This window comes from Pleurodeles waltl, chromosome 4_1 (genome assembly GCF_031143425.1).
Source record: "Pleurodeles waltl isolate 20211129_DDA chromosome 4_1, aPleWal1.hap1.20221129, whole genome shotgun sequence".
NCBI classification, from domain to species: domain Eukaryota; kingdom Metazoa; phylum Chordata; class Amphibia; order Caudata; family Salamandridae; genus Pleurodeles; species Pleurodeles waltl.
Genome location: NC_090442.1, coordinates 29,196,624 through 29,209,403, shown reverse-complemented (window position 1 = coordinate 29,209,403; position 12,780 = coordinate 29,196,624). Strand labels below are relative to the sequence as shown.

General features: G+C 46.1%; 1 protein-coding gene across 1 annotated transcript in view; it reads right to left on the bottom strand.

Annotated features, from left to right (window-relative positions):
• Positions 1 to 12,780, bottom strand: part of LOC138287307 (zinc finger protein OZF-like) — a 67,213-nt gene that overhangs the window by 52,739 nt on the left and 1,694 nt on the right. The window contains exons 2-3 of the mRNA XM_069227663.1: positions 6,164 to 6,290; positions 1,529 to 1,639 (exon numbers count right to left, since the gene is read on the bottom strand). Coding sequence (XP_069083764.1) covers positions 1,529 to 1,639; positions 6,164 to 6,197 — 145 coding nt within the window. The 5' untranslated portion in view covers positions 6,198 to 6,290. The remainder of the gene's footprint in view (positions 1 to 1,528; positions 1,640 to 6,163; positions 6,291 to 12,780) is intronic.

The following is a 12,780-nucleotide window of genomic DNA, read 5'->3' as shown; positions in this document are numbered from 1 at the left end:
TGCTTGCTCAGGGTCTGCGAGGTTTGATTTAAGGGACCATAATCATTTGGCTGTCTCTGCCAGCGGAGGAGTGGTCTTGGAGGACCCCTTAATTCACCTACTATTAGATATATATGTGGCTTGCTGCAACGTGTCTGAAGGTACTTGTTGTTCAATTGGTTGAGTAAAATGCAGCTCTTGCGGTAAGTGATCGCTCTCCCCTCTGCTTGTTACCTGAAATTTCAAAATTCGGCTGAAAGGGGGTAGGGATAAAATTGTGTAGTCTATTATTGATCGTGCTTTTTGATTAAAAAATATTAATGGGGAGGTTGGTCCGTACATTAGCGGCCGTTGGCAGGTCGGAGTCCCATTGCTTCAAGTTCTTTTATGAGTTGTTCCCCTAGTTTGTCCCCCTTGCAAGTTACAGGTAGAACTTGGTCCTGTATCTGCCAGAGAAAGTTCTGTGCCAAAGTGGCTTCGTCAGAGGGTTCAGATCTCAGCAGGTTCATATTACAATCACAGCTTAGAATCAGTTGAGGGCATGGAACATTATTGACTAGTTCTTCAATATTCTCTTTCAGCTGACGTGCAGCTTCTAATTTGTGAGTTTTTCCCGGTGGGATATAGATATTCATTAGGGCTGGATGGAGGGTGGAGGGGCCTTGACTCACAGTGAGAAGAACTGTCACAGGTTACTGCACGTTACTGGAGACGTATGATGGTGCCTCTTCATTGTTATTCTGAGATATGTGATGAGCCCACCACTCAAGCACCCAAAGCGAGCCCTCCTTGTTGCCTGGACATGATAACTCACAAATCCTGTACTTTTAGTAGGGGATTCTGTCCAAGTCTCTTGCAGCATTATTATCTGGAATGACGTTAGGTAGTTGAGTAGGCACTTGTCCTCCAGTTTGTCCAGTAGCCCATTAATATTCCAGGAACTTATTGCAAAATTGGACTTGTCCTCTTTGTTGCTGATGTTTGACCCATCCCATCATGGTTGCCGTGATCATATGCTCAGTGCGCTGGGTAAGCAGCTCCAGTCGTTAGAGAAAGATGGTGCCCCAGAACAGGCCAGAGATGCTGTACTGTACCATGCCGTGCCGTGAGAGTTCTTTGAATTCCTTGAAGTGGCTATGGAATAGTGGTAAGTTACACACACACACACACTGTACCTTAGCCATATGTGTCCACCTGCAGAACACACTACACAACACACTATATACACACTATTATCCCTACCCATTCTGCCATACACTACATTTACATGCCGAAAATACACATTGGCATACATCCATAACAGAACATACACACACTGCTGACATAACACCCACAACAACCAACACAATTACACACTCATCTACTCAAACACGTAACACAAACCCGGAACTAAACTTCCGGTCTAGTGAGGACATAGACCTCATGTGTGCCTCCATGAGTGAGTGGTCATTTCTGTGATTGGGAAGCAGTGCCTTGTCTAGTGAGCACACGTGTCCCATATGCATGAAGCTGTCATTCTTACATCAAGGCTAAAGCACCCCTTACTTACTTGGGGAACATGTGACACTGTTTCTTCTCTTGGACTCATTGTTGTCCAGAGGGTGGATCAGTTGTGTTCCTTTCGTTCTCAATGAAAAGACAGTGTTAGCAATCAGAGGGCCTATTAAAGAAAGAAATCACAAATTAATAATGCTACAAGGGGCAATATACAATATTGAGCAGAATCTGCTGTTTGTCTTACACAACACATGTCCATCAACACACATTTATGGGTGGAGCGGATATTGAGCACAATACGTCAGGTACAGTCCAAAAATTCCAAGACAAAGTGACAGATGTGCACACCCTTACAATGTGAGAGAAGTCCTCACTCCCCTCACAAAACATAATGTGAGAGATGGACTTCTCTTCAGGAGAGACAGAGTGAGAGAGACGCTTGTGCTTCATGAGAGACAGAGTGGGTCATTATGACCCCTGCGGTAGGCGTTAATGTGGCGGTAGTACCGCCAACAGGCTGGCAGTACATACTGCCACATTATGACACTGGCGGGTTGGCTGCAGCCAACCCGCCTATTTACCATTCCTACCACCATGGCAGTAGCAGCCGCTGGGCCGGAAATAACAATCTCCCTCCTGGCAGCTGCTAATGAGCCTGCCTACCGCCATGGTTTTCATAGCGTTCACAACGCCACGAAAGCCATGGCTGTAGGCCCTACCTGTGGCAGGGAATTCCTAGTAGGAGGCTCACCAACCCCCCCAAACACTCCTCAGATGACCCCTATCCAAGCTTCCCCCTTCCAATCCCTCAGCCCCCCCTTCACGCACATCCGCAGACATGCACCACGCATACACACACTCACTCACACTGTGATACACGCATTCATTCACGCATACATCCATTCATTCTTGCACACGCATTCTTACACGCATTCACATTTCCATTTGCACACACATTCTCACACATGCATACACCCACTCACACAACACTACACACACAGTCGCATTCACGCACACACTCACACATTCATGCACACAACCCCCCACACACACACAACACCCCCGCCCCTGTCGGAAGCCCTCCTTACCTGCATCCAGAGGGTCTTCTGGCAGGGGACGGGGCGCTGCTACCGCCAACAGAGCCCGCCAGCAGAACACCGCCAGGCAGTATCATGTGTCATGATATGGCTGGCACCGGTCTACTGGCGTGGCGCTGCTGTGGAGGGAATCCGGCTGTGGTCATAATTTGGCAGATGGATGGTGGCCACTGCTATGGTCTTTTGGTGGCTGTCGCCGCAGCAGTAGGCGGATTATACCGCCATTGTCATAATTAGGGCCAGAGTGTTTTCTGCGTATTATTCCTGGCTCTCTTGGCTGCTGCATGTATTAGTGGAGCAGGACACTGTCTGTCTAAGAAATGGATGGACAGAGTTTAGGACAGAGTTTTGTCGTGTTCATTGAATTTATGAACTTGAGAACAATTGAGTATGAACTGGCCAAATGGGAGATTGGCCCTCAGGGACTTGGGGTGAAAGCTGTGGTACGAAAGTAAGGTGTTCTGTGCCATGGGTTTCTTATACAGTTCGATTTCCAAAAGGCCTGCTGAAGAATGGATCAAGAGGTCAAGGAAGGGGAGCTTCTCTTTGCTATACTCGTATGCGAATCTCAGGAAATTATTCTGAGAGTTCAGAATGTGATGGAAGTTGCGTCTCCACATCAGCTAACAAAAATATCTTCAATGAACCGCTTCCAAACCTTGATGTTGGAGCGGTATAGATTGCCAGGAGAGAGAACATGTCTCAAAAGCATGCATGTATACATTTACCAGACTGGGGGCGAAGGTGCTGGACATGGAGGTCCCAGAAGTTTGTAAATACAAGTGGTCTTCAAAACGGAAATAGTTTTCTTTCGTGGCCAGATGGGCACATTTCATGGTGAAAGAAACAGATGTAAGAAAGTAATGGGCAGTAGCCCGAATCATGGACTGTACAGTAGCAATAGTCTGATCTTGGGGAGGCATGTGTAGAGCGACTCGCCATCAAAAGAGATCAAGAAATCAGTCTCTGTGTCAAAGGCAAGGCCATTGAGGCTTTTGAGGACATCTTTAGTGTCTTATAGGTAGGTGGGCATCTCACGGACAAGGGGTCTTTAGAAGAAATCAACAAACTGGGACAGTGGTTTGAGTAAGGAACCAACGTCTGAGATAATAGGTCTGGTGGGAGGAGGCCGTTGTGGTTATTGAATTTTAGGGAGTGTGCAGAAGTAGAGTAAAACAGGGTCACTTGCAATAAGAAAGTCAGCTTCCTTTAGCAACAGCTTGATAGTGGATTGTAACTGCTTGGTAGGGTCTCGTTTGAGAGGTGGATAGGAACTTCTCACACTCAGCTGCTTAAGGCATTTGGCTCTGTAAGTAACGGTGTCAAGGATGACAACTGCACCGGCTTCGTCAGCCGGTTTAATAGTAATAGTAGTGTCCGTGCTGAGAGTGTTAATGGATGACTGTTCCTGTTAAGAGAGTTTGTAAAATAGGGGTATGGCCATTTTCTTGTTCCTCTCAAAATCTTTCAGTACTGCCTCTTCAAAGTCAATACCTCGTTTGGGGATCATGTGAGATGGCGGGTTGAATGTGGATTTATTTCTCAAGTTCATATTTGGTTGCAATTCCCTGGTGTCGATCTCAGTTCTGTCTGTGAAGAAGAAATGCAGGCATATTTTACTAAAGAACTGCAAGAGCTCTTTGTGTATCTGAAACTCATACCCTTTTTAGCAACCTGGTTTCTAGAGGTACTGTAAACAAATAATTTCTCAACGGTGCACCACCCTAAACAAGTTAAAAATTCCAATTTATTCTTCTTTTTCTTTTTGAAATAGACACATATTCATAGCAGAAACAGTCAACGTGTTTCATTTATAAAACAGGACTTCTTCAGGGCTGTATTACAATAGATATAGATTTCTTACAATACAAACATAAAAATATATATACAACAACTTAAAGATATATACATACACACACTTGAAACACCATATAGATAACTTACACAATGCCTATTAAGAGTACAAAAAAGACAAGGAAAGCAAAAAAAGACAGACATGTCTTTAAGTTGTTGTATGTATATATGTTTGTATTGTAAGAAATCTATATCCATGGTATTACAGCCCTGTAATGGACGAAAACCGTTGTATGGACGAAACCCGTTGGCTGTGTCTGCTATGAATATGCGCCTATTTAAAAAAGAAAATGAAGAATAAAGAGAGGATTTCAATTGGATTGCTACTATGAATTGGAATTCAACTTGTTGATTTCTATTGAATCTCTAGTACATGTTAGGTGATAGGGGTTAGGTGCATGGAAATATAGCCTGCTGCCTTGTGTTTATATAATACTGGTTTCTAGAGGTGTTAGGACGTGGCTGCTGCAGTTAATGACACAATTATAATCCCCTCGTAGCAGCACTGTAAATTGCGTGTCCTGTGACAACAGCAGGCCTGAGACTTGAAAACCTGCGTCTGGTTCATGTTTGTGGCATAGATGCTCCCATTCATGAGTGGAACTTTATTTAGTCTCACTTGCATCAGAACGTATTAGCACGCATTGCCCCAGGGATTTGGATTTCGCCCCCAGATAAAGAATAGGAACACAGAGTCTTACAAGAGATACTGGGACTGGCAGAGTCATGCGGACACCAGCACTACAATACATTAGTTTAATCCTTGATGCCTGGTACTTGGCAGGGCTGACTTACACATTTACATGCGGCCTTAGTGACAGATAAAGGTGGCACGACAGATCAGGTTAAGGACCGATGGAGTGCTAACTGTTCAGATCAATTGACTGTGTCCGAATAAATGAGGGCATGTGAAAAAGTCAAGTCGGTATCCCCCATGGCAAAATTCAAGCAAGTATGGTTTCACTATTTACACAGAACCTACATGAGTCCAAACAAATTGACTAAGAAATACCCCGCTAGCCCTGCAGTTTGCAGCAGATGCAAGCTTCCGTTTCTATCAAAATGTTCCTCTTTAGCATGATGACAAGAAGGAAACGCTTCTTAAATGAAGACCCGAAGGATGACGCTCAGTATGATGTTGGCGGGGAGATGGATTGCAATACATTGGGTGGCGTCTATAGCCCGACGGAAAAGCCTGGAAAGCAGACTTAATACAGTAGGCAATAGCATATGAGCAACTTACTCGTCCAGATAACATACAAACTACATCTCATTCGCTAATATTATTAGTTTAATGCATAGACAGGAAGGTCCTACGCCCAGCTCTCCGCGAGCGGCTAATGCCCGGCCGCACTTTGGCTGTTCGCAGCATGTGGTTGGCTGCCGGGTTCTGCACCCCTCTTTCCGGGCAGCCAACACCCCCCACCACCACCACCCACTGTGCACAGCCTTTGTGTCGTAAGTATGCCCTAATTTACGACTGTCCCTGTCCAGTGGCCACTTTTCCCATTTTACCACTTACAATCTTTAAGCATCCATCATAACCATGGCTGTCTATTTTTCTGGAGTACCCACTCCACCTCAACATACCCAGATCATTACTCCTGGAAGAATGAAAGAGATAGAAAAAAGATAGAACATCAAAAGAAAATTTGCTCCCACAATTCTGCAATAATGCACACATGCAGCATCCGGAAAACAACGTTTCTTGGTACTGGTCAATAGTGCAACTTTACCCAGCGAGACCAGTGCTCGGTGAATTTCTTTCATCAGGTTCCCACAAAGCTCCTTCTGCCATTCTTGTAAAAGATTCCACTCCTCCTCTGAGAAACAGCAAGAAGCATCCCGGGAGGGAACCTGTGTCTGGAACAAAAACCTTGAAGTTTCTATCTCGTCTGCTGCACTCAGTGAAATCAAGAAAACTGTGACCCTGCATCCATCTTAATTACATTGAACTTAATGTTAACTTCCCACCACATTCTGTCCTCTTCACATTTAATGAAAGCAGAGACTGAGACACTTAGATCTGTTTCTTAAAGTTAAAAACATGTAATGAGTAAACTGACGGGGAGGGGCTGAAGACCACTTTAAATATAAAGAAATAGATTAAATACTACATTTTAAGACTCAGGGCCTGATTACAAGTGGGTCGTTAAAGGACAATCCCCTCACAAACACTGATTTGCACAGGGATCGTAACTATAAACAATGAGGTGTTTATTCCATGCAGTCAATATAGGAGGCGATAAAGTTTTGCTCCGTTAAATTTTGCATATGAAATCTGTAGGAAATTAATAAAGAAAATGGCCTGCTATTTATCTGGGTATATTATTGTTTGCGCACCTGTGCGTACATTTGTATGTATGTGATATTTGTATAGGACCAAAAGGCTCCGGCGGGCTGTACTGTGTCAAAGACAAGCCAACGATCAACAAGTGATTAGAGATGTGGCTGGGTTGTGGCTTGTTACTATACTGTGATGTAGTGTTCCTTAAAAAGCTTTGTCCTCAACTCTTTCCTAAATTGGAGCAGCCTTTGACCGGTCCTGATGGATACATGAATGTTGTTCAACATCCTTGGTGTAGAGATGGCAAAGGCCTGCTTCCTTGGTTTTGCTTTTTCACACTTCTTAGTCTCCAGTCTGATGATGTACAGGCTGTGGGTGTGCTGAGAAAACAACAGTGACGGTGAGCTTGTCTGCAAAATAAGCAGAGGTGTTATTCATGATGGCTTTGTAAATGATGCAACCGGTTTGAAGATGTTGTGGCCCGGCAAGTGGAGCCAATGTAATTCCATCAGGATGAGCCTGATCGGGTTATGTTACAAGCATTTGTGATCGTGCTATCAATCGTGAGGGTGTCCTAGCACTATGCTCCTGCTGGAGCGAAATCTGTCTTTAGAGGGGTTTACTTCAAGAGACATGCCTTCAGCCTATTACGTAACTCAAGAAGTGAGAATGAGGCTCAGATGTGAGGAGCTAAGTCATTCCAGGCTTTAGTAGCAAATATGTGAGAACGCTCGGCCTTTGGCTTTGCTTCTGTGTATGCGTGGGATGTGCGCGAGTAGCAGTCAGACACAGCAGAGATATCTGTGTTGTTGGCCGAAGGTGATGCTACTGTTTAGGTAAGCAGGAATAAGGTTGTGTAGTGCCTTGAATGTATGTCTAAGGAGTCTGAAGTGAGGGCATATGTGTATAGGAGGCCAATGGACCTCCCTGAGGTGTAGTGTGTGTGTGTGTGGGAGTTTGATTATCACTCTTGCTGCTGAGTTCTGGATGGATTAAAACCTTCTAGTTCATTGTTTGAAGATTCCGGCAGTGAGGGTGTTTCACAGTGCAGTTTGCTGGTGATGAGAGCATGGGTGACGGTCTTCATGGTATGGTTGGGGAGCCACTTGTAGATCTTCATTACCATTTTCGGGGTGCAGTAGCACGATGCTGTGACGTCCTTCACTTGCCTCTTTATATCCAGTTTGTTGTCTTTGATGATCCAAAGGTTCCTGGCATAGCTGCTGAGTGAGGATGTAGGCTCTAGTTCGGCAGCCACAAGTTAGAATTCTCAGGTAAGGTGCTGCAGCCGAAGACTACTTTGTCTGAACTGTCGGTGTTGAGCTCCAGATAGTTAGACTTCATCCATTCGTCATGCAGGAGGTGATCTTGCTTCTTGTGTTGGGGGCCTGTCTGAGAGGGAAATGATCAGTTGTAACTCATCAGCGTAGGAGAGGATGTTGATGTTGTGTTCTCAGGTGATGTTGTCCAGCAGAACCATGTATATGTTGGAAAGCATGGGGCTGAGAGAACAGCCTTGTGCTTCTCCACAAATTACTTTTCAGGTTACCTAGGAATACAGTGCCAGGCTGACAGCTTGTGTTTTCTCAGTTAAGGAGGAGCAGATCCAGTGGAGGGGGGGTCCTTGGATGCTGATGTTAAGCAGGTGCCTGATGAGGCTAGGGTGTGAGATGGTGCTGACAGCTGCTGAGAGATCCAGGAGGATGAGGGATATAGATTCTACTCTGTGTGGGATCATGCAGATGTTGTCTGTGGCACCCATGAGTGACGCTTCCATGCTGTGGCTGGGCCTAAAACTAGATTGAGTGATGCCAAAGTGTTGAGGGTTGTTGAAGTGGTTGGTGAGGAATAGGTTGATTAGCTTCTCTGAGACTTTGGCCAGGTATGGTAGAATGGAGATGGGCCTGTAGTTAGTTGGACAGTGTGGCTGGGTCTGCAAATGGCTGCTTGAGCAGGAGAGTGATGGTTTCCAAGTGTCCAGGATATCGGCTGAGTCGGTGGAGCCGTTGAGGTTGATAGTTAAAGCTTCGCTTTTAGGAGGGAGTCATTTGGTGAAAGTGTGGTCTCTAGGTAGGAGTCAGGGGGAGCCTGAGTGGACTGTCTTGAAGGTAGCATTTGTTGAGTCTGAGTGATGGTGCTCCAGGAGGTCAGGGTGTGCTCCCCAGTGAGGAGTTGAGTGGCCTGGATGATGGGGTCTGGTTGCGGCCAAGGTTTCCACAGATGAAGGCAATGTTGTTGCGGAAGAATTCAGAGAGTTTGTCACAGAGGTCTAGTGAGGGGATTACAGTGGGAGGGAGCTGACAAGGGCAGTGAACTCCTTTACAGTGGTGATAATCTTCCTGCAGGCATTGATATGGTCTGTGATAGTTGTACTTTTGTCTATTGGGATCAACTAGTGTCTTTGTCTGTGGTCTCTTGGGTGAATCTCCACCTATGCTCCAGTTGCTTGCAGTGTCTTTTGTCAGCCTAAGATCTGAGTACGGTGGTCCAGTCGGTTTCTGTGATTTTGTTCCAGCTCCAGTGGGCAGTTCCGATGATGCGAGGTGTGGGACATGAATGCTGAAGCTGATAAGCCAATTGTCTGTCCAGGTCAATAGTACTGTCTTATTGACTGTGATGTTGTGGAGGGAGGTGTAAATTGGGACACAAGATGACCAGCAATATAGGTCAGTCTGGTAATGTGCTGAGTGAGCCCTGGGTTTCCGAGGGTTTCTAGGAAAGCCATAGAGTGTGGGTCAGCATGGGCCTCTAGGTAAAAGTTCAGATCACCTAGGAGGATGAAGGTGCTGGCATCGATGATGCGGTGTGTATTGAAGTCTGTGAAGTGTAGTTGGAGCAGGGCCACAGAGGTCTGCAGGGTTTGGATTCCTCATAGGCTGAAGTAGGCTGTGGTGTGGAGCCTGAATGTGAGTTCCATGTAGCTGGCGGTGGAGTCCCTGGTGGTAAAGCAGATGATTGTGTCCTTGAGTAGGATGGAGAATCTGCCTCCGGGCTTGTTCTGGAGGTCCTGCCTAACAATCTTGTAGTTGTCAGCAATTGCTGTGGCAGTGTCTGTTGCAAAGGTTCAATCAAGTTTCCTTGAAAAACAGACTTTCCAGTGAATATTCATGCAGTAGGTTCCAGATTTCTGTAGCATGCTTGGTGAGTGAAGGAGTGTTGAGGCTGGTGTCATGGGATAGCTTTGTGTTGAGTGGAGAGACTCAGGTATCATAACCCTACTCACACTGCAGGACATCACCTGGATCCAATCTTCACCACCAGTGACAGGATCACCTAAAACTCCATCTCACTGCTGACATGGAATGCCCACTCCATCATAAACTTGTAAATTACCGCAGCACAAGATAACGCACCCACAAGCATCAACCTACCCAGTCGGATTTGGAACAAAGTAGCAGCAGCAGACTGGCTTAACAGCTTTAAAACGGACCAACCCAACACCACCAACAACCTCGACAACAACATCACCAACTTTAACAAATGGATCATTAACTTTGCAGACTTTCTTATGCCCATCAAAAGCATCAAATAAAGAAGAGACGACAAACAAGCCAACTGGTATACAGAGGACCTCAGAGAATCTAAAAGCTACTGCAAGCAGCTATAAAGAAAATAGAGATCCAACCATGATGCCAATGCCAGAACCGCCTTCACTAAGACACTAACACCAACTTCTAGGAATCGCTGAATGAAGGGTACTAACCAAACTATTAGAGGCGAGCACCAACAGCTGCAAGGAGATTTTTACAATTGTCAAAGAGTTAACCACCTCAGAGGCCACAGCCAACACCATCACTCATTCACAGGCGCTCTGTGACAAGTTATCAAATTTCTTCCACAGCAAAATAGAAAAGTTCTACAGCAACTTCGACAATAATCAGCCCCCAAAGATCTGATCACACACCTGACCACCACAAACCGATACGAACACCTGACTGAATGGAAAACTGTAACCGAAGAAGGCACTGCAGCAATCATGAAAACAGAACACTCCATGGCACCTACAGACCCATGTCCCCACCACATCTACAACATGGGGGGATCACCAATCAGCAGAGCCCTCACTCACATCATCAGACCTCCATCAAATCTGACACATTCCCAAAAGTCTGGAAGCATGCAACAGCCAATGCCCTCCTAAAAACTAAAATATATATATTTATAGATCTCTATATCGCCCAACCTCAGTGAGCTGAACAACGTTCGTCCCATCTCTCTGCTTCCTTACCCAAGCAAAGTGTCACCAGCCACCTCAAACACAACAACCTACTGGACCACACCCAATCAGGATTTTGAGACAACGGCACTCATTGTGGCAAAAAACAACATAAGCGCTATACTGGACCAGGGAGAAGCCACAGCCCTCATCCTACCCGACCTCTCAGCAGTCTTCGATACAGTCTCCAACTACACCAGTGTCAGAAGACACCACAAGACAGGCTTCCAAGGACCAGCCCTCACATAGATCGGATCCTTTATCACAGAAGGAACACAACAATTCAGACTACCACCGTATAAACTGGAATCCAAGCAGCTGATCTGCGCAGTCTCTTGGGGTTCTTCACTCAGCCCAACTCTGTTCACCATCTATATGAACCCGTCACCAACATCATCAGATACAAAGGCATCACCATCATCCTATGCCAATGGCACACAACTTATTCTCTCTCTGACAGACAAGACCACCATCGCCAGAACCAACTTCTCCAACTGCGTAATCAACATAGCAGACTGGATGAGATCTAACTGCCTGAACCTCAACTCCAACAAGACAGAAGTGCTAATCTTTGGCAACAAGAACTATCCATGTGACTCCAGGTGGTGTTCAGAGCTTGGACCAACTCCCACTCTGACTGACCATGCCAGAAACCTAGGACTCATCCTGGATGAGAAGCTCAACATGACAGTGTAGACCAATGCAGTCAGCTCATCCTGCTTCCACATTCTTCTCATACTCCGCAAGATATCCAAATGGCTACCTCTGAACACCAGACGCACCATCAGGTGCCTGGGGATCTGTTCCTAAGCCCTCCGCTGCCAGGCCTCAGCCAGCGGAGGGCTCCAGAAAAGCACAAACCTGCTGCTGCTCTGTGGGCTTAGGTGAGAATGGACCCCCAGCAAGGACCCTGCAAACTCCCACCCTCCAGACGCCCACCATGGCCTGAAAGTAATAGCCCAGCGGGGGATGACACTGCTTCTGAGCCAGGCCTCACTGTGCAGGGGGCCGAGGTGAGAATGCCCTAAGGGCAGGGCCACTGAAATTATGCAATGGTGTGGCTGCAGGGATTTTTGCATAATTTCAGATTTGACAAATTTGCCACATAATCCATCATCTGCTACATATTCTGCAGATTTTAACAAAAAAAATTGTTTCCAGCTCAAACCGTTCAAAAGTTACTAAAAATACAGCGCATGCATTGACGCTCAGTGGAAGGCCATTTGCAGTTACATTTTTGTTACTATATTGCTATATTTGGGTGTTATACTGGTACTAATGAGAGACAACAATGCCAAAACAATGTTAACAGGTTTGAAAATGACAAATTATGAAGTAATACTATGCAAAATGTGCTGCATTATGCTGCATAATCTGCCTTTTTTGTTGCATAATTTACTCAACCCTCCTGCATAATTTAGCCCTCCCTTGCCGCATAATTCCAGTGGCCCTGCCTAAGGGCCAGAGCAACACCTGGACCTCAGCCTTAGTTTGACAGCATGGCAGGGAAGTGTCCATGATGCTGGTGCCATATTACAATGGTCTGACAGGGAAAACCGGCCCACAGGTGACCCTGAGGCACCGGCTCATCACCCAGTGCCCCACTGCCTGCCATCCCAATCCAAGCCTGAGTGGCGACTTTACTCTAGGGCTGACCTTCTGTGAGCCGGAGCCTATCACTAACTGCAGCCAGTACGTGCCTGGCCTCCTCCTCCCTCGTACTGTCTGCCAGGCATCACAAGATATGCCTGTGTTTGTGTTGCCAACGCGATCCCACTCCTAACCCCAATGCAGCGTTGCATCGGGCAGTGCTGTGTGGTAAGTACAGTGCAAACGCTGACCATGTCGCC